Source organism: Lissotriton helveticus, chromosome 12 (assembly GCF_964261635.1).
Source record: "Lissotriton helveticus chromosome 12, aLisHel1.1, whole genome shotgun sequence".
NCBI lineage: Eukaryota > Metazoa > Chordata > Amphibia > Caudata > Salamandridae > Lissotriton > Lissotriton helveticus.
The window spans coordinates 575323883-575346324 of record NC_136073.1 but is presented as its reverse complement, the minus strand read 5'-3'; the positions used below and the strand labels follow the sequence as shown (position 1 = coordinate 575346324).

General features: G+C 44.3%; 1 protein-coding gene across 6 annotated transcripts in view; it reads right to left on the bottom strand.

The window, feature by feature from the left end:
* Positions 1 to 22442, bottom strand: part of NDRG4 (NDRG family member 4) — an 898768-nt gene that overhangs the window by 20821 nt on the left and 855505 nt on the right. For all 6 annotated transcript variants that reach the window (XM_078670548.1, XM_078670547.1, XM_078670545.1 and 3 more), the window contains one exon: positions 22283 to 22334. In XM_078670548.1, the coding sequence (XP_078526674.1) occupies positions 22283 to 22334 (52 nt within the window). The remainder of the gene's footprint in view (positions 1 to 22282; positions 22335 to 22442) is intronic.

The following is a 22442-nucleotide window of genomic DNA, read 5'->3' as shown; positions in this document are numbered from 1 at the left end:
AGTGGACACTTAGCTCAACTTGCAGAGAAGTCAGCGACCTCGATTGCTGGGTCTACTCACGCCCTCAGTGCTCTCGACCCGCCGCAAACCTGATTGTGGCCTCAATGCCGGACCCCGAAGATGAAAAACCGGGGCCGGTAGCGTGGTTCTTAAAGGAATCAGTCGCGTGTGCGTAGATGCTTCCGGGTGGGCGGGTCCCGCCTAGGTCGAGGCTTGGGACGCATCCGCCCAACCCGGAGGGCTGGGCCAGGAATGGGAACGAGGCTTGGTTGCCGTCATTCCCTCGAAGGTGGCGTGGTTCTGAAGGGAATCAATCGCGTGTGCGATGATATTTCCGGGTGGGCGTGTCCCGCCTAGGTCGAGGCTAGGGACGCACCCGCCCAACCTGGAGGGCTGGTTCTGGAATGAAAACGAGGCTTGGTTGCTGTCATTCGCTATCGGTCACAACCCTTCGGTAAATGAGAGCAGAAATTGCGCAATCAGAGAATTAAATCCTATGCTAGTGCCTGATGTTAAAAAATTCCGCATTGTTGGATTGTTAAGTGAAATTATGACAGGGAATGCGACTGTGTACATTACGCTTCGTTAGTATAAGGGCAATAGTACAGCTAGAGCCTCGTTAGTAACGGGGCAATAGTACAGCTAAAGCCTATAAATGAGGAAAGTTTGGTATAAAACCAAAGAGCAGGAGAGCAGACACAGCGTGTCAGGAGGGCACTGAGTAGGTTTTTGATAGCTGCAGGGTGACAGATTCGCATACTAGGCAATCTTAGATTCCAGGTGGACACAGCCAAGCACTACGTGAGGGAGTTGTCCAGATGTAGTGATATCAAGGGTAGTTATACAGTATATTCAAGATAATATTGAGTTCCATGAGATGTCATCATTCAGCCCATTCACATTGGTGCCCAAACGGTACACCCAACGTTGCTCCTTTTCAAAAAGTCTGCTGGTTATGTTGGTTGAGCCACTCACCACTTCGATTACCGTCCACCTCATATCATTTGGAGTGTGGTTTCTGTCCAAAAAGTGGCGGCTCAGTTTCGTGGTCAATTTCTTGCATCTGACATTGCTGCGATGCTCGCAGATGCGTTGTTTTATCTTGCGCGTGGTCATGCCAACATAGCGTTGTTGGCAGGGACATGTGATCAAGTACACCACGTTCATAGTGTTACAATTAGTATGTTCTCTTTGGGTCCATAATTTCCCTGCTTCAAGCGACAGAGTTTTTGTAGCTTCAGTCAGGTGGCAAACACTACAGTTAGAGCACGGATAATGCCCTACCACTCTGGGCATACCCCAGGCAGCAGTGACTGTGGGTATGGAATCGGGGGGCTTTTCCTTGGGACGAGTGTGCACCAAGGCATCTTTCAGGCTCCGTCCTTTTTTGAAAGAGAAGAGGGGTTTCTCCCAATTCTCTTTGTAAGAAGTCAAAATGTTCCAATGTTTGTTGATGGATTTTTTCATCAGATTTGAGAGGCTGCTGTACGTGGTAACACAGGTGAGTGGTATTGAATCAGAGTTGGTGACTTTGTCCTCTAGTAAGGCCTCTCTCGGTTGGTTCCTCGCTCTTTTGAAACCCTTGGTCAGGATAGGTGCTGGGTAGCCTCTGTCTTTCAATTTTCCAGTAAGACTGAGGGACTGTTCTTTGAAGTCCGAAAGTGTGCTGCAGTTGCGCCTCAGTCTGAGGTACTGCCCGTAAGGGAGATTCTCCTTCAGCGGGCGGGGGTGGAAGCTGCTAAACTCCAAGAGGTTGTTTTTTGCAGTGGGTTTATGATGGGTCTTAGTTCTGAGTCCCGCTCCATGTACAGAGATTACCACATCGAGGAAGACTATCTCCGATCTGCTCTTTGTGTTTGTGAACCGCAGATTGGGGTCTAGAGTATTGATCCATACTAGGAAGAGTTCTAGATCCGTGTCATTACCAGTCCATAGTAGTAAGATGTCATCTATGTAGCGCTTCCACAGGAGCATAGATGACGAAAATGATTGAGTGGTCGGTAGGATGTATTTAGCCTCAAAATCAGCTACGTACAACCCCGCCACACTGGGAGCAAAAATACTGCCCATGGAAATGCCCGAGCACTGGAGAAAGAGCCTGTCTTTGAAAGAAAAAAAGTTTTCTTTTAGGGCAATGGTGGCACACTCAATGATGAAGGCTTTGGGTGTTTGATGATCCCATTCGATGGAGTCTAATGATTCTGCCAGGACTCTAATTGTGTCGTCCTGTGGGATACTCGTGTACAGACTTTCAACGTCCAGAGTAACAAGAGTAACTGAGTTTTCAGGGAAGGTTACATCCGATAGTAAGCGTAAGAGGCTTTTAGTGTCTTTAAGATAAGTCGGAGTGGATTGGACCAATGGTTTGAGAAAATAGTCACAAAATTGGGATAGGGGCTCAAGGAGAGATCCTATCCCCGAGACAATGGGGCGGCCTGGTGGCGGCAGTCTGTTTTTGTGCATTTTCGGTAAAGTGTAGAAATATGGTATAACACTATTGGTGTTTCTTAGAAATGCAGCTTCATTTTTAGACACATGTCCTTCTTCCTCTGCCTGTTGGACAAGGGTCGTGATTTTACTGGTGAGAGCTGCAGTAGGGTCTGTTGTTAGTGGGGTATAGTTGCGGGTGTCCCCAAGTAGTTGATTACACGTTCTTTCATAGCCGATAGTGTCTTGGATGACGATACCTCCGCCTTTGTCGGCCGGCTTGATAGTGATTGAGCTGTCATTTTGCAGTTGTTGCAGTGCTTGATATTCAGCTGTGCTGAAGTTACCGAATGCTGTGGGGTTTTCACAGGACTCTAGGTCTTTGAATACAGCCTGCTCGAAGGTAATGATCGCTGCAGGTGTAGTGTATGGAGGGGGGGTGAAGGTCGAACTGGGTCTCAGACCTGTATCACCGTTTCTTATTGCCTCGTTTGGATCATCCTTCCCTTCAAAAAAAGCTTTCAGTTTAAGCTTCCGAAAAAAGCCGGCAAGTTCACAGTGAAGCTTGAACTTGTCAGGTCTGGCTTTGGGAACGAATCCCAAACCTTTCTCAAGTACCTGGATTTCAGTGGGTGTTAGTTCTTTAGTAGAGAGGTTGGTCACTAGGCTCACATCCCGCTCGTTCCTGGTTGTTGGTTGCTGCGAGTGTGATTCGCTACAGAGTCGTCCTCCTCCCAGGATACTCGGTTGTTGCCTCTCCTCTTCCCTCTGCCTCTCCTGCCGCTCTCTAAAAAAGGCTGCCTATATTGGTTCTGGAAATTCGGTGGGGGCCTCTTTGGTGGGGCCCGATGATGAAGCATGACACTGACTAGGTCGGTGTGTGAGGGCTTTCTTTACCACCCAAATCGGGTGTGTTTATTCTGCTTTGACTCCATAATTTGTGGTTATTAGAGATTTCTCAAGTGATCGACCATAGATTGATCTGACCTCACATGTACATCTACATCATTCTATGTACAGATGCTTACAGGGTAAGCAACATTTTCATTCGCATAATGTGCAGCTATAGATACACATGCTCTGCATCAACTGTAAATCAGTTTCCTCCTAAAACAGTGGCTAGCAGGCAGATGATGCAAATGTTTCGAACAATTTTCTCAATATGTGTTGGCCAAGAATAAAATAAGTGCGGTGTATAATAGGTAGATGCCTAGCAGATATCTGCCAATGGATTGTTACACCAGAAAGCCATTGTTGCTCCTTTTGTGAGAGAAAGTGTTGCCGGCTAGGTTAAGTGAGTACACTTTTAGCATTACCAAAGCAAGTTTGGATACAATTGACAATCTGCCTTGTGACGCCTGCTTTGGAAATGGGCTGACATTTGTAGAGTTTAACAAAAGCTATAAAGAGTTGGGTTCGCAGAAACATTTAGGGGCCGATTTATATCTTGGTGGTATACATACTCTGTTGTAACATTGACAAGATAAGGGTCCACCTGCCGATTAAAATGCGGGCAGACCATGGGTTTAATCACGGCAGAGACTACCCCATCTCTGCAGGGATTAAACCCCTCCAATGGTCCTGTGGAGCAAGGGCCGTCGGAGATAAACCTTTAAGTCTACATACCTAATTTAGATGGGGGGAATTACAGGTCAGTTTTCATTACCCATTACTGCCAGGAAAACCCTGGCGGTAAGGGCCAATGAAAACTGCTAAATGCACCCCTTGCCATGAGAGAGGACTCCCATGATGAGGAAAGCATTGTCTTTTTTATTTTCATTAAGAAAATACAGTTTCAGGATTTTCTTTTTGAAAATAAAGAAGAAAACTGTTTGGTGCAAGGTTCCACATGTTGACGAGCCCTGCACTAAACAGTGAAATGCATTGACAGGAAATGCTGTGACAGTGGCTCCTGGCAACACTTTATAAATGACCGCCAGCAGGCGTAATTTACTCCATCACTCTGGTGGAACAACGAGCAATCTGCCAGGAATTAAATCATCCCCTTAATCCTCTGAATATAGCACATAAGCACCCAGATGACATCCAAGGTGAGCAACGCCCTTTCTGCTATGGAATTTAGTTGTGGAAAGAAAATGGGCAGACTAATTGTCTGGTTGATGTAAGAAGGTGAACCTACCTTGGGCTAGAACTCTGGATTAGTAAGAAGGACCACCCAATCCTGCTAGAACTGTACTCTTCCTCAGCTTGTGGGAATTTCAGGGTGCAATGTTATGTCATACTCATGCCCCAGGGAGACTTCTTTATTTGAGGACCTTCTGGTTGTGGCACTGAGGAGGTCATTTGCGGTCCTCTTCTTCAGAAGCGCTTGACAAAAGCGTCTCCTGACTAGGCATTTGTTGAACCAGTGGGACTCTGAAAGGACCGGCTTCTTTCTCCCCTATGTTGAAAGTGTCATGTTCCCAGAAGATATTTCGGAGGAAGGTTGCTGAAGCATCTATCTACCTGTATGCACAATGCCCTTCCCTTAGATAACTCAGTCTTTGTGCAGCAAAAGGCATAGCAGGATTTGAAGGCGTCACTGCGGTTAGGGGAGCTGCAGAGGTTACAAACACTGTGCTGGTCCAAACAAGGGATTTTAACATTGTACTTTGGGGATCACCTCCTTCCACAAAGCTTTCTCCAAAGTAATACCCTGATAAACCTAAGGTGCTCCAACATGTTTGGGGAATGTCCAATTATGGGACTGTAATGTTCTTTAGAGTAGTCCCATCATGTACATACCAATTACATACATTGTGTCCCATCCACACGAAATAAGGGTCTAACACAGGTGACTTTTTACCTAGCAGCTTACTTCTGTCTCTTCGACAACCAGGCTCTCGGTATCCTATCTTAATCCCTGTACCTGACGTACATAAGCATGTCTTCAGGTACAGTAGATTTATTCTGTATAAGGGTCACTACTTTTTTCAACCATGACCAACAGCCAGCTGTGCATAAGTGTTTTTGTTTCGAAAAGGATTATCAAAGGATTAATGAATGTTTTAAAAACATATCGACTCTGGAAAAACCCTGGAGTGACCACTTTAGTATAAAAGACCCTCACTCCCCCTCACAGAACAGAGAGGAGAATTCTTTCCAGGCTGGACTGAGACTCTGCGGGCTGATCCTTTGACGGGCAGAGTCCTGACATGCCTTGCTGGGTGCCATCCTCGGCGCTGAGACGGGGTCCTTCATTCAGAATCATCTGGTGAGGGGTTAGTACTTCCCCGGGGGATTCTTGGGCCATTAGAATCTATCCTGACATTTACATACACAGGTTTCACCCACACACCTAGGCTAGGCAAAGTTAGGTAGGCTACGCATTGTAGGAGTACACCAATATTATTGTTTTATATAATATGTTTTTATTCATCTTATTAGCACTATGGTAGAAATGTATCTAATTTTTAGGATATTGGTCCTAGCAATTACATTGGTCTGCTCCTGTCTTTTGATTGTTGCAGCTAATATGTTTCATACTAGACTGACGCTTGATCAATAAATAATTATTGAAACCGTTCCAATCGTCATTCTATGTGTATTCTGAGAAAAGCAAGCACGAGTGACTGAGCGAAAGATACCATATTGTTTCTGCGATACCTGAGGAATCAGGGTTGTCATGTTCAGTGGTTGCCAGAAACGACCTACACCACTGTAGAATACAAGAGGGTGGTAGTGGCACTGTAAAGCTAGCTGGTCTAATGGCTGACTCATCCTATGGGGGTGTCCAGAGTCTGTCTGCACACCAAGCCCTCAGTTTAGGTCATCCAAAATGCGCAGGTCCTGGGTGGTCCTATGAACTACACTGCAGGACATTGAGGCGCGACGAGACAGCTGTGGTTGGTTGAGAGGGCTGGGTGGTTCATTAGAAAGAAAAAACATTCCTGTCAGCACCAACAGCATGGTGACTGTCTTCTGAGTCTTTAGCCTCGAAGAGTAGAACAGTGGACCCAACCACACAGCTCAGAGTATATGCGCACATTTCAGAGTCCTTTCTGGACATGTCCAAACCAGTTGATGAAAAAAAAAACACCTAAGGTTGAGTCGCTGCTTATGCACACTGTGAACTAAGGGAGAACTCACAGCATATCTTATTACCTGCCACAACTTCGAAGAAAAGCAAACTGTAATGTCCAAGCCCAACACTAGATGGCAGAGGTATGCAGAGTTTGTTTATTAACAGTCACAATTGCTATGATCATTGTGTTTTCAGAAACACTTTTTGGCCTTGCTCCCTCGATCAGCATCCAAACCAGATGAGCTGCATGATCAATCTGGTTGTGAAGTTAGATTCTAGCTTGACCATGAGAGCAGATATTAATCTGATGGCCAGGTCATACATTTACGATGTGTGATCATTAAAGAAAATGTTCATCTTGTCTTACTCCCAGTCAAAAATTTCTATCAAGAATAGAATCATACCATCTAGGATCAATTATTGTTATGCACTATGCTTAGATCACCCTGAGTCCTCTGTCCATCTACTTGTGCTTGTTCAGAATACTGTAGACAGAATAATTCAGAAGTTATGTAGATGTGATCACATTTCTCCTGCACTAGCCAGTCTTCACCGGCTGCCATAAATCAGCAGATTGTGTTCAAAGCCATGTACGGGCCTCTGGCATAACCTCTGACCAACATCACTGTCTAATCAGTTCAAGCAGTAATATCCTTGACAAAATTGAACTTCCACACACCCACTCGTCTCCTCCGTTCGGCTGACCTCGCCATCGCCACTGTCCCCCGCATCCGTCGCACCACCTCCGGAGGGAGATCCTTCTCCTACCTTGCCTCCAAGACCTGGAACTCCCTCCCCACCAAACTACGCAAGACCCAGGACCTCCTGACCTTCAGAAAACTCCTCGAGACATGGCTTTTTGAACAGTAACTCATCACATCCCCCGCACCTCCCCCCCTCAGCGCCTTGAGACCCTTCCGGGTGAGTAGCACGCTTAATAAATTTGTTGATTGATTGATTGATTGAATTTAGTTCTGTTTGTTTGCACCTTTCTGGCAGTGCCAACCTTTAAAGGTCCAATAGTTAGGTGAGGTTTTTCGTGTGGCGGTGGCAGTGCACTGGAATTACCTCTCACAGGCAATCCACCTAGATCCCAACCTCATAAAATTAAGGTGAGCAACTCTACCTATACCTATACATTATACTTGCCTGTTTCTTTAAAATAATTGTGGTACCTGTGGTTTATCCACTGCTTTTACAGAACCTTTAAACCTTTGGGTGTGTGTTCCACTCTATAAAAATTCACTACATACACACAATTTCAATGTTGAGAGACATGCAGTATACCCCACTGGTGCTTTTTGTCATCTTTAAAGATTAAAGAAAAAAAAACATAAACATTTAAACTTTAATGAGATCTGGTTGAGACCTTTCTAGAGGTCAGAAGAATCTTCGAGGTGTAGAAAGGCTCATACGGAATAAAGCTAGTACGTCAGTAAGAAGCTTTTATCATCAGCCATAGAAGAGAATGGATGCATCGACAATGATAATGTCTGGAGGACATCTCCCAGGAAAGAAATCATGTCAGAAATCTAAAACTGAGAGCTAAATTCTAATCTACTTGAATCAGAAGACACTTTTGAGGAAGATAGTGCTTGAGACTGCATATAGATTATTTGGCTAGACTATGCACGCTGGATCATTCTCAAGACCAACTTCTTATGCATCCCTTGTGGCCACTTTATCAGTGGCTCTTGGTATTAGCTTTCACATCATAAACAGCTCTACTCCAGAGCTACAGTCTCACTTCAGTAATTACTCACAGTATTTGGTTCCGACATAAACACTTGCCTGAAGTAGTAAATTAATGTTTTCCTTATTACTTTATGGTTTGAGGAAGCCACAGAAAATGTTAATCTATTTGTCCTAATACATTCAGTGGTGTTCATATAGGGCCCTGCGCAACACTTCAAACAGTCTGTTATCACTTGTTAAACAATGTGGGGAGAGCAAAGACAGCAACGAGTAGCAAACACAGGCGCACCTCTTTGATAGGAGATTACGACTTTATTAAACATAATGAAGAGTTTGCTCTAAATTTGCCTGATCTCTAGTTCAACCAATAGGACTAAATGAGCAGAGACATCTATAGGTTTGGAGCATTGGTAAAGGAACATTGGTCCCAATTTAGAGGTCGGTGCACAGGGAGCATTTTGCCCACCAAACCCTCGATCCACCAGCCTATTTAAAAACATGGAGACCTTAAACTTTATGTCAATGAAGCCTTGTTGGCTTTGTCGATGGAAAACGTCCTCCGACAGCCCGAAAAAGTAGGAGCCGACAGAGGAAGGACATTACATCACCCGCCTTATTTAGGGAACGCAGTTCAGAATCTTTTTTTTCCCTACCAGGAAAAACCAGGAGGTGATGAACAAAGAAAATACAGTAATGACCTCTCACCCCGAGAGAACACTCCCTGGGTATGGGGGTAAATAGTGTGTTTTCCTTTTGAGAAATAAACTCCTGCTTTGGCAGTTTGTTTCTGAACAACACAAAACTGTACAAAGTTTGGTTCACAGCTGGTAAAACCAGTACATTGTACTTTGAGAAGAACTCCTGGTTTGGTGGTTTCTTTCAATGCACAGACATGAGTCCTGGGCTGGTGGTCATATTGAAGTCTGAGGGACAGCAGTCTGTAAGAATGGCAGAGATAAAATCATCCACCTCCGTGGCAGACCGCGTTCCGTGCATCACAAACACAGAAATCAGGCTCTTTGTTGCTGAACTTGTGTTAAATGTTGGGTTCTGACTTGATAAGACAAACTTCTTCCATAAATATAACAAAACTATCAGGGTTTCTCCCAGATAAGTATTTGGAAATATGCTCCTTCCAGGTATACAAAGAACATCTAATCCTTTTGAGGCAAGGCCTACTCAGGCAGGTAGACAACTAAATGCCATGCCTGGCACTGCATACCCAGACAAGAACAATCTGTGTTGGAGAGCCTGACCTTAATGCGCTAACCTGACACTATAAGGCTGATACCCCTGTGATGCATGAGTCACCGGCATTGTAAAAATTGGCTAAAATTTCTGAAGGCATAGCCAGCAGATGTAGAATTATCAGAAACCAAGTAATCCCCCACCACTAAGGTGCAGGAATTGCAGGTTATACTGTGAAGGACATTTTTTTTTGTTTTTAGCCAGATGTTTCACTCTGACAAACCCTCCATGACCCCCTTCGGCCAGTCTTATAATGTTGAGTTTCTTCTGACTAGCCACTGGCTCAGCATGTCAATATTAACAGAATCAAGGCAGACATGCTACAACAAAACTGTCATCTTTTTTGACGCTGCTGTGTCATTACCTTCCTGCAGCATCGTTGTTTAGTTTGATTTTCCTTCCTCGTAGATGTCCCTGACCAGCTCACTTTTCCTTTTTCATGCATGCTCTTTTAGTATGCTACAAAGGTGAGACTCTAAAGTCCCTTGTCTGCGTGGTAACATTTTCTCTTGTCTTGTCCATTCTGAAATTGCCATATATTTAAAAAATCTGTCTACCCTCAGCTGTCTGTTTTGTTTACCTCTGCCCAACATTCCATCTGTCTCCAAGGCTGCTAATACCTCTCCCTTCCAGCCCAAGAGCACTGTGGCCACATCTGACTTGTGTGGCTGTTTTGAAGAGTGTGTGGTGGCACTTTTGAACCTCACACATCAAAAGAGGAGAGCACTTAAAAAGGCTAAGAGCACAGATTTTAAAATAATTTTCAGGAGTGGGAAAACTAAAGGGCAAGGGACTGTACATTTCTTGCATCAGCTTTGTGGACAGTCTAGAGAACCACCATAATGAGGTTAATGCCACCATAACACTGGTTAAACATCTTGCTACCTCAATTCAATACTGAGGGTTTAACCCAACCAGTCCTCTGTGGGTTGAAGGAGCTGTGGAGTCATTTATATCAGTAGATAGTCGCAGTAGCTCCAATGCTGCCTTTCTGCAATCTGTAAGCAAGAAGTGAAATGGTAGCCTAAAGAGTAAGCTAATTTAATCAGAAGATGGGGGAAAACAGTAGTGTGTTGTGACTACCTAATATTTGGCTTGTGCTCTTACTCTAGACCCTAATCTGAATTAAAAACTCCTTTAGCTGGGGGAGCGACCGCAGCCGCCGAACAAGATGGCCACCTAGCTCGGGAGCTCCTCGCATCGGCCTACAAACGGAGCAGACTGGAGCCTTTCCTTTGATCATTTTAACGCACAAGCGGTCATTATGAGAGTTGGAAGGCAGGGTAAGCTATCCTATATAGTGAACTGACTTTTTGGTTCCTTTTGAGACCATTGTTAGGTCTCTGTTTTTTCCTCTTTGCAGTGGCCATTTCAGATACTTTTGGCTTATGTCTGAGAAAGTAATTTTTTCTCCTGCATTCTTTGCTGTTCTTCTCCAGGAGGTTTGTTGACTTGTTCTGCTGCATCCATGAATTCCTCCTGATGCCGTGCATGCCTTTGGCTTCTCTGCTGTTCTCTGTATTGCTTATTTGAGGCTCATCACGCTGAGGTAATTTTTCCTCTTAATTCTTCTGCGACGCTCTATTTTTCAGTACTAGAAGCAGTCGGAAGTTTTCCTGACCGGTCCTTCTTTTCTTTTCTATTTTCTGGGAAGTCTTCCCTGCACACTTTTTGGGCAGGCTGAAGAAACTCAAGGCATCTCCTCTTCACGCAGCCTCCTCTTCTCAAAACCTGTCATCATTTTTCAAATCTGCCAGCTGTCAATCGGGGTTTACTTCATCTACAATCAACATGTCATCCTAATCCGCTTCTTCTACTAAAATTGGTCCGGCTGCAACCTCGTCTACCCACAAGGAAGTCATACAGAACCCTCCCTCTCCTGTGAAATCCTCTTCTCCTATTTATCTTGACCTGAGGCTTGAGGAAATCTGTGCGCTCCGTCCATTCCTGGAAGTAACCAATATGCACATTTAGAACTTGGATGACAAACAGTGACTAATGGAAACCAGAGTCATGGACCTTGAACAACGTGTCAGTGATGTGCAAGACGAGTCTTTAAAAATTGCAGCCTTGGAGAAAGAGGTGGCAGCATTGAAGGCTCAGTCTGAAGATTTAGAAAACAGAAATAGAAGAAATAATCTGGCCTCTATGGCCTTCAGGAAGGATTTGAGGGAATGGATACTATTTATTTTTTTACTTCTTTTTTGCCTCAGCTGGTAGGCCTACCTTCCTCCAAATGCTTGAATATTCAGAGAGCTCATCGCCTAAGTCCATGCTCTCTTTCATCTTCCTTGCACGCCTCAGCTGGTGGGCCTACCTTCCTCCACATGCTTGAATATTCAGAGAGCTCATCGTTACGTCTATGCTCTCTTTCATCTTCCTTGTCACCCAAGCCCAGAGGTGTCATATTTTTTCTGGAATTTACTGAAAATCCTCAGTGCAGCAAATCTAAAAGGCAACTTTTATGGCAGGGAAATAAAATGTTGATCTCACAGGATGTCTCAAGAGCTACAGCAGCCAGGCGGGAGGAGTTACTGGATCTTCTTCCTCAATTACGCTCTTTGGGTGCCCGCTTTGGACTATTCCATCCTTGTCTCTTCAAAGTGACATTTCTGAATAAAACTTCCTCCTTCACTGCTCCTGCAGACCTGTGAGAATTTCTTAGTTTTCATTCTTCCAGCTCCATGGAGACTTTTGCTTCCTTGTTGAGATGACTGTTTTCTCTGTTGTATGGTTCCTCCTGCATATTATCTTAGCTCTTGGTGTTATTTTTCATTTGCTGTCTCATGCTCATTCTTTTATGATTATTGTGCTCTTCGCGGTTACTGAGTAACCTTCTTCTTTTTCAGGTTCCTTGGTGTTTTATCTAGTCATTTATCTTATGTTCCGTTTGTCGACGTGTTTCCTTTGCTGTGCAGTCTTACCCCGTGCTGTCATTGACTCTTCCCCCGTGTTCATCCTTATTGGGTATGTTTCTACAGTTGTCATTGCTTGACATGTACTGTCTCTCTTTTCTGATCTTCTCTTTCCTTCCCATTGACCTCACTTTTCTTTCGGTTATCTTTTTCAATGTCGTACTGTCTGCTGTATATTCTGTATTAAAAGACCGACTTTGTGTATACATTTCTATTTGTAGTTCCATTCAGACTTATTTTTCGGAATGTTAAAGGAGTAATTAACTCTATAAAGAGGTCGAGAATTTCATCTAATTTGGCAAACAATTTTGACCTCGTTCTGCTCCAAGAAACTAACCTTTCTGAACTTGAAGCTTTGAAACTTAATTGAGGTTGGGTGGGTTCTGTTTTTGTCTCTTCTTTCTTAAATAAGAAAAATTGTGTTGTTTTTCTTTGTCACAAGAACTTAAATTTGGTAACTGTTTCTCAAGAATTTTATTCGGAAGGCAGATGGCTTTTTGTTAAGTTAATAGCTAATGACACCCCCTTAACTATTTGTAATATTTATGGTCCTACCCAGGTTGATAATTTCTTTTGGCCTAACATTTCCCAAAAATATGTGCAACATGCTGATAACGTTTTTATTTTGGGCGGTGACTGTAATCAAGTAATGGACCCCTTTATTGATTGTCAATCCCCAGTTAAGTATCTTCCCCAAACAATGCTCAAACAATTTCATTCCTTTATATCTCGAAGTCTTTTTGGTGGACTCATGGAGATTCTTCAATCCTTCTAGTAAAGAATTTTCCTTTTTCTCCCCTCCACATGGATCCCCATCCAGATTGGATCATATCTTTGTCTCTAAATTCCTCTCCCAAAATCTCATTGGTTCTTCTATTGAACCAATTGTGATTTCTGATCATGCCCCTGTCATTTTAAATTTTGATTAAATCCGGTGCATTCCAAGTTCAATAAATGGAGGTTCAATAACTTCCCTTTACTCAACCCTACCTTCTCTTCTTCTTTTTTGGCTTTTTCCGAGGAATTTTTTGGAAATCGCGCATACCCTAATATCTCTCCACAATTACCATGGGATACCTTTAAAGCTTCTACTCGAGGTCGTATTATTGATTTAGTATCTAATAAAAAAAAATCTATTCTTAAACAACATCAATCCTTTAGAGCATGGGTACTCACAAACCTTCTGTCGGGGGCCAAAATTACAATGTGGTTTGTACCCAAAGGCCGCACCTGTAGAGGTGGGGTCAGGGTCAGTGGGGGGCGGGGCTACAGAAAAAAAATCAAACCTGTTTCAAAACATTAGACAATGCAACAATGCTGTGTTTCAAAAGCAGATGTAACTACAAAGAGCACATTTTGATAATACATTTTTATTAGCAGACAATAGCAATCTTAAGAGGTATTGCATAGCTTAATACACACCTTGACCCCAATTCCATTACAGTCTCTTTCTCTCTGTCAGTCAGTCTCTCTCTCTCTCTCATCAGTCAGTCTCTCTCTCTGTCAGTCAGTCAGTCTATCTCTCTCTGTCAGTCAGTCTCCCTCAGTCAGTCTCTTCTCTCTCTGTCATTCAGTCAGCCAGTCTCTCTCTCTCTCAGTCAGTCAGTCAGTGTCTCTCTCAGTCAGTCTCAGTCAGTTAGGCTCTCTCTCAGTCAGTTAATCTCAGTCAGTCTCTCTCTCTCTGTCAGTCTCTCTCTCTGACAGTCTCTATCTCTCTGTCAGTCTCTCTCTCTCTTAGTCTGTCTCTCTCTGTCAGTCAATCTTTCTCTCTCAGTCAGTCTCTCTCTGTCAGTCAGTCTCTCTCTGTCAGTCACTCTCTAAGTCAGTCTCTCTCCCAGTCAATCTCTCTCTCTCTGTCAGTCGCTCTCTCTGACAGTCTCTATCTCTCTGTCAGTCTCTCTCTCTCTTAGTCAGTCTCTCTCTGTCAGTCTCCCTCTCTCTCTCTCCCAGTCAGTCTCTCTCTGTCAGTCAGTCTCTCTGTCAGTCAGTCTCTCTCTCATTCTCTCTCTCAGCCAGTCAATCTCTCTCTCTTCTCTCTTTCCACTCTCTCCCAACCGTCTCTCTCTCTCTCTCTCCACTGTCTCTCTCTCTCTCTCTCCACTGTCTCTCTTTCGCCACTGGCTCTCTCCTCTCTTTCTCTCCACTCTCTCCACCCCCCACTCCACTTCCTCTCTCCAGTACCTCTCTCCACTCTCTCTCTCTCTCTCTCCAATCCCTCTCCCACCACTCGCTCTCTCCACTCTCTCTCTCTGCACTCTCTCTCTCGCCACTCTCTCTCCCTCTCTCTCTCTCTCTCTCTCTAGGGGGCCATGGGTGCATTACTTGCAAAGCCCGCGGGCAGCCAAGGAAGGCATGCCGGGCCGTACTGTGAGTTCCACAGCTTTAGAGGCTTCTCATCCTTAGAAGCTGACATTTCCTTATCAGAGATACTTTGTGGACTTCAATCTTTTAAGAAGAACACATTCCCTGGTCCGGATGGCTTCACAGTCAAATTTTTTCTTCACTTCTTTAATTTTCTTCTTCCTAGACTATTACAACTCTTTCCATTTTTCTCTGTGTCTGGTTTCACTGAGGGCTCCTTCCAAGAGGCTACTATTTGTCTTATCCATAAGGAAGGTAAAGATCCAGCTCTTTGTAAAAACTACAGTCCTTTTTCGTTAGTCAACGTGGATTACAAAATCTTCGCCAAATTACTAGCTTTATGCCTTGAACCCTTCCTTCAATGATTGGTAAGGAGCAGTCAGGTTTTATTAAAGGTAGATTTAACTCTGATAATTCTAGATTATTTTTAATGTTTTAAACAAGGCATCGTCTCTTTCACATCCTCTGGCAGCAATGTCTATTGATGCTGAGAAAGCATTTGATTGCTTTGACTGGTCCTTCTTGCTCAAATCACTAGCCTGGCATGAGTTAGGTCCCTATTTTATTTCGTTCATTTCCTTTCTTTATCAATCCCCCATAGCATCAGTTTTAGTCAATAGGAAGATCTTTAGTTACATTCCGTTAGGTCGTGGTGTCCATCAGGGTTGTCCTTTATCCTCTCTTTTATTTATGCTTGCTTTGGTACCTTTCCTGTCCCGTATCAGAAATAATGCTGAAATCGGGGTGTGAGGGGGGGTGAGGGGGGCGTGGCTTGCAGCCGAGAAAGATTGCCGCACATTAGACGAGCTGCGCAAGCTGTCACTTTGTATTCACCCAAAATCCGGCATCATCCGCTTAGCTGAGGACACCAAACGGCGGTGGAAAACAGTGTGAAGAAGGAGAGAGCAGCAGCGACACGAGGGCTCCCCGGGAGGCATCGATTCGCCGCCACTGAACGACTTGGGCCGAACGGACCACGGGGACAAAATGGCGCCCACCAGTGCAGAGCGCGAGGCGTGAGAACTCTCGGCCATGGAGGAGCCGCTGGCACTGTGGTGAGAGCTTGCGGTGCATCCTGAAAGTAAGGTACGGCGGCGCTGTGTGGGCGGCGAACAGTGGAGAGTTGCGGCTGACCCCGGCTCTGGTCGCATGGGACTGAGATCTGCATCAACCAGGCGGGAACATTGTGCCGGTGACGGCTGGGAGGCCAAGGGAGGTGAGAGGTGCTGTGAAGAGAGCAGGACTGAAGGCACCGGAGGACAGAGGAGCTTGAGATCCCTGTGATCATGGACCGGGGGGGTCAGCAGGGGACTGCCGCAACGCAACTGGAGCCCAGACGGCCGTTTGCACACGACACGCAGCAGCGTGGTGGCGGTCTAGACAGTGGGAGGGCCGGGGGACGCCTGATACCGCTTCGAAGGTGACACCATTAGACCTGTGAAACCCCGGCAGACCCCGGAGAAGCAGGTTTGCGCCGGGGCGGTCTGTGGTGCAGCGAGTGAGCCTGTGTGTCCTGTGTGGGGGAGACGGCAGAGCTGTGGCCTAAATTAAGGTACTGCACACGGTGTGGTGGGGTGCCGGTGGGGCACCAACCAGGAGGCCCAATCCCGGCCACATAAGTGACACCTGGCAGCACATCCGGGGCCTGATCGAGTCTGGAAAGAACCCCCGGAGGGGGATAAGAGAAGGCGCAGAGTCCAGCAGTGCACTGCCAGGGTGGGCCAAGCAGCAGTGAGGACCGAGCTGACGTGTGTCTGACCTGCGGGGGTTGAACACGGGAGTCTCCTACAGACGGGCGACTCCTACTCTGGTAACTCTCCCCAAGGGCACGCAATGGAACCCAACACCTTGTCATTGGCCGCAACAGACTACCGGGACAAGGCCAGTCGAACCATATCGACAAGTATACAGTGACCATGGGTAGAGACGACGGCGGAAACGGAGGGAGCCACCAGGGTGACACAGGGGAGGTCGATCCTGATCCCTCGCTAAGAGACATTATGTCAGCCATTAAAGACCTACGGGGTACCCTTGAGCCAAAGCTGGACTCTGTGACGGAATAGGTCAATTTGCTTCGAGCTGACTTTAAAAAAATGTCAGGGAAGAAGGCACGTTCTATCACATTTTATGGGAGTGTCCGGAGATAGTACCGTTCTGGTCTAAAGTAGTGGACACAATGACAGCGGTTGTGGGTACCCCGGTTCTGATGGAGCCTAGGTGGTTACTACTGATTATCAAAGGGGCCACGGACTGGTCCAGATACAACGAGATCTGGCAAGCAATGGCAGCGAGGTAGCAAACCGGAACATAGTAAGTGGCTGGGGGGCACAGGCGCCCCCGCAGTGGGACCAGTGGATGTGAGACCTGGACTGGTGCCAACGGGCCAAATAAACTATCTACAAATCCAGGGGCTGTGTAAAGAAATGGAAAATGGTCTGGGGACCGTGGATGAAATGCAGGGCATTGAGGGGCGGATTAGACCCAGACTAATGTATATGAACAAACCTCCCTGTGTCTGCGTTAGCAATTCACTATATTTGGCAATTACATTTTACCCCATGCTATTTGATTATTGTATTGATGTGAATGATATCCTGAGCAATGTTAATACAAAGAGTTAAAAAAAATAATAACGCTGAAATCAATAGATTGCAATATAGAGCTGATAATTTAAAAATGTCAGCTTTGGATGATGACATACTTCTTTTCATTTCCACTCCTGAGCAGTCTGTTCTGGCTCTTCTTCAGGAAATCGTTACTTTTTCCTCGGTTTCTGGATAAAGGATCAATTCTGACAAACTGAAATCATGCCTATTACTAAGTTTACTTTTAATCATTCTTTCACTGCCACGGGGTTCCACTGGAATACCTACAAAATTAGCTAATTGGGAATCTGTTTCACCCCTTCCATTAATGATTGATGTTTTGGTGAATGTCAATGATTGTCTGATAAAGTTATGTCCTCCTGGAATCCCCTTTTTCTTTCCTGGTGAGGTCATATGGACTCTATCAAAATGATGATTTCGCTCATAATTCTATATACCCTTTCAATGATCCCATTTAATATTTCTGCTACATTCTTAAAAAAATTAAGACTCGAAACGTTCTAAATTTCTTTCGATGAATAAAAAAGACAGAATTTCTCTAGTTTCTTTTAGGAAGGCCAAATAGGAAGGTGGAGTCAATTTTCCTGACTTTCGGTTGTAGCATAAGGCTTTTTGTCTCCGACAAGCCTCTAGATGGCTTTCTTTGTTGCAAACCTCATTTACTACTATAAGGTTGGATATTGAATGCTCTTTTCTAGCTCCTTTTCTTCCCCGTAAAGTTATATCTTTCTCGGCTAAGCCTTCCATAATTTCTTCTTCTCCTTCTAAACACACTTGCAGTATTCTAAAACAGATTAATCAATCACAGATTGTATGTTGAGATTCCTTCTGACAATCTACTCTCTGGTATCATAATCTTATTACTATTAACAACAAACTGTAATTTTGGAAAGCCTGGAGGCAAAGAGGTATTAATTGTGTCAAAGAATTATTTTCTAATAATGATCCTCTCTCCTTTTCACATTTCCAACATTTATTTAAGTGCACTTGTTCCTTTTTACCTAAATATCTCCTTCTCATAAGTATTCTTCTTGATGTTCTTCATTCATTACAAAGTGCTTCCCTTTCTTCCTCTTCACAATCCCCTATTTGTTCAATTATTACTTCTGTTTCTAATGCTTCACCTATATGTAGACTTCTTCACTCTTTATCGTACATCAGATCCAAAACTAAGTTGGAAATGCAGTGGGAATTGGATTTGGGATGTACCTGGACTCTTCCATTTTGAAATAAGATTTGGGATAAACTTTACAAAACCTCCAGGACAGCTTCTACTTCGTAGTCATTGTTAATTCTTTATCAAAAACTATATCTTACCCCTTCCGCACTAGCTAGATTCTCCATGGGCTCCTCTCCTAAAAGTTGGTCCTGTGACGACCAATTTGTGACCTTATGCATATGCTATTTCACTGTCTCCCTACAGGTTCTTTCTGGGAAAAGGTCTGGTCTCAGTTATCTTCAATATTTCATTTAAGTAACCCAGTATCTCCCCTGATACTCCTTTTGGGGAGTCTTTCTGAGGATAGCCACTCTCCACCTAGTAATTTAAGGTTGTTAGATCTAATGCTAGCTGTTGCCTTTCAGCAAATCACTATCAATTGGAAATGATCATCAAATATTTCTTATAAAGCCTGGTGGAATAATATTTGTCAGACCCAGACGTGGGTCCCTTGCTCATTTTGCCACTGGATTCAAGCTAGCCTGGCTGATGACGGCTGATTAGCCAGAAACCGGTCCCAGGATGCTTGTTTCCGGTCCAGGGAAGACATGGCTTGGCAGTTCAGGCTGGACTGTTCCCATGAGGCACAGGGCCAGACTGATTTGCATATGGCCATGTCTGAACTGAGGTGGCGGAGTGAGCTAAAGAATGATGATGGATTAAACCGAGATCAGTTGACTGGGAGTGATTGCTTGCAATGTTCAACACTCCGTCCATCATCCCCTTTGGTTTTGTTTTTATAATGTTTGTCATTACCATAGATTAGATACTGCCTTTTCCTCTCTTTATTGTCTGTCTGCTAATTGAGTTTTATATTGGTTACCTTTTACTTCCTTTTTAGATGATGTAGCTCATAAATCTCCTCTTTTTACTTTATCTGAAAATGTAAACCGCCATGATTTTTCTATTTCTCTGCCATGGTACTAATTTTGCTATCCCATGCTCGGTTTATTATATTATGTTATATTGCTATTTTTCTTTTCTGGTAATGCTCTGAGCTGTGGTTAACTTTGTCTTCATTTATGCATTCCCCCTCCTTCCCTTCCCTCATTTTCCCCATTATATTTCAAAACTGTTAAACAGCTTCAAATCTTTATGATATTTTTATTAATTTAATTCCTACAGTCTATACAAGTTACTGAATATTGTTTCAGTCATGTTAATATTTTTCTCAATAAAATTGTTTTACTTGAAATAAACTCCTTTAGCTGTTTCTCATGGGTGCAACATCAGCAGCTCCTGACCTCTGGATCTTCCAAGATCAAAGTTTCTGACTCCACTCTTGTCAGAGTGCACTGGTCTCAGGTCATAATTAAAAGCCATCTTTTATGCTTCCCCTTGAGAAAGAGTTCCGTGTATGCTTGGTGATTTAATGCTCCTGTGAAAAGGCCAATAATGAACTATACTTTGGGCCTAATGTGCCTTTTGTTATTTGCCTGCCTGAAATGTATCACTAAGCTCTTTTAAGACTCCCTTTCATGATGCTTGTAGTTTCATTGTTGTGGGTCCGAACTCCAACTGTCCAAACAATCATCATAGTTCATCCCTGCATCACCAATTGGAATTTACCATTACTTAAACCTTTAGTCTGAGTGATTGGAACATCACACAGGCGGAATGAATCCTGCTTTTGACTGTTACCCTATCTTTGTTTATTCCAGATGGATTCTCTGCGCCCATGATCAATACACTATGCGCTGTTGTTACAAGTAACTGGATTCACCACTCTTGGAACAATCCATTTCCAGTTTACATTTTGCCCTCCTCTAAACTCGTTCTCTTTCATCTTTGCCTGATTTAATCCAGTGGACTACTACTTTCTACTACTCAAAGGTATTTCTGACTTAATCAATGTGGTGAGTCCTGCCTCTCGTATTATTTATTTCACTCCACTCCTAAAGGCCTCATTTTGAGTGCCCCAGTCAGTAAGTGGTAATTTCAGCCTCCACGATGTACCACTGCTGGTAGCAAACTTTTATTTTTGTTTCTCACTGCATTAGAGGTTCTTTTGCACCACGAATACCTCAGTCTTGACCAACACTACACCTCGAGCCATCCCAAGTGGGGGATACTTCAGGACCTTACTTCCCCCAAACTTTTGGTGGTCTTCTATAATCTACTTCTTTCTGGCTTCCCATGGGGAAGCGTTTATTTTGGTGTAGTCTCGAAAGCATACAAGCAATCCTCGTAGAGAGACAGAATGGTCATCTTCGCTCCTGTGGATTATCAGTGTGCCACATTGGTCTATATTAACACAGTGGGGGTATTGGGTAAAACTGGGCTCTCACCTGGTTTTTTCAAGCACCTCCCTGCTAGAGGCAAGTTCCCCCACCTATCAGGGGACCCAGTTCAGCCCATCACTTATGAATATTTGTGAAATAAGGGATTCTAAGAGGCCTCTCATCACATTCTGCAAGGGAGCCATATTCTTGCATGACGCCACAGCGTCCAGACCCTATTGGCTCTTTCTAATGATGGTAGAGGTGCAGAGGAGGCGATTAAAAGCCCTTCTATTTTTACACTTCTGTTTGTTGGTGCTGCTAGTCTTGTGTCTCTCGGGTGTTTAGCAAAAAGAAAAGGCGTAAAAGCCAAGCAGGGCAGCGTACTGTCAGAAAGAAGATGCTTCTCTCATCTGTCTATCTTCACTAAGAAAAACAGAGGTTAAAGCAAAGCAATAGTTAGGTTTTTCAAAGATTAAAAATAAAGTTTATAAAAGAAAAAACTCTAAAATGCACTAGTTATGGTTTAACTTGTTCCTTGCTATGCACCATTTATTGCCTCGCATATTGCATCATTCGTGACGTGTTAAATGACATCACCATCACTGATGACATCTCAACTCCCGGTGTGGATGCCCAGTGTGTGAGTGGCAGCGCATCCGGGGCGGAAAGGGAGTAGTGTAGTTTGGTCTCAGATCCTGGCCAAAGAATAAGCCCGGCATCCAACTCGTCCGTGGGTAGTCAACCCCTGCTTTGGCTGTGTGAAGCAGGGGTTTGGACACAGGGCTTGCGACCAACCTCCTGTGGGAGCCCAATCCCCTGCTGCATACAGCCTTTGCACAGCACTGCGTTGGCCCTCCCATCAAACCACTGCAAGATGTAAACACCCACTACACACAGCCTGTGCCCTTCTGATCACCCCCATATTTCCCATAATGTCATGTTTGCTGTCTCAGTACAGAGGCAGCACCATAACAGTGGCATGCAGGGGGAACATCCTTTACGACGATGTTACCCCGCAGTACCTTTACAACGCGTATTTTAGAACGCAAGTCGTAACTACGACTTGGGCTGGAGGGCGCTAAAGGACAAGGAATAGTAGATTTACTATTCCAACACCTTCCCTACTGTACATAGGCTGGTGTTGGAATAGTAAATTAAACTATTACTAAGTCCGCACCCCTACAGCCCAAGTCGTGGTAACGACTTGCGTTGTAAAATACGCGTTGTAACGGTACGCGTGGTAATACCACGCGTCGTAACAACGTACATCCGCATGCAGCAACTATATAGCAAACATGGACTTTTGAAGTGAGGAGCATCCTGAGGCCTCTGTGCAATGGCATCCCTAGGCACACACTGATAGTGCCTAGTGGAGAGTGTGGAGATGCTGCATAAAAATCCCTCCTCACCTATTCCCAGGGGTGCAGCCACTGGTAACATTCACACTCATCCACACCAACAAAGTCGACAAATGTGTGTCAATGGCCGGTTGTATAAATATAGACACACATGCATACACGCATGCCTCTCTGATGGGGAATTTGATCTGAAGTAATTTTACTTACTGTATCCCATTCCTTGAAGGAAGTACTTAAATGCTTCTGTCAGTTTTCCAGGCTGTAGGAATAAAGAAACAGTATTTAAGGTTTCTAACCTTGAATCTTCTGTTTTACCTCTCTCAAACATGTAATTAGCAACCTCCATTGTTCTAGTGTGTGTCAATGG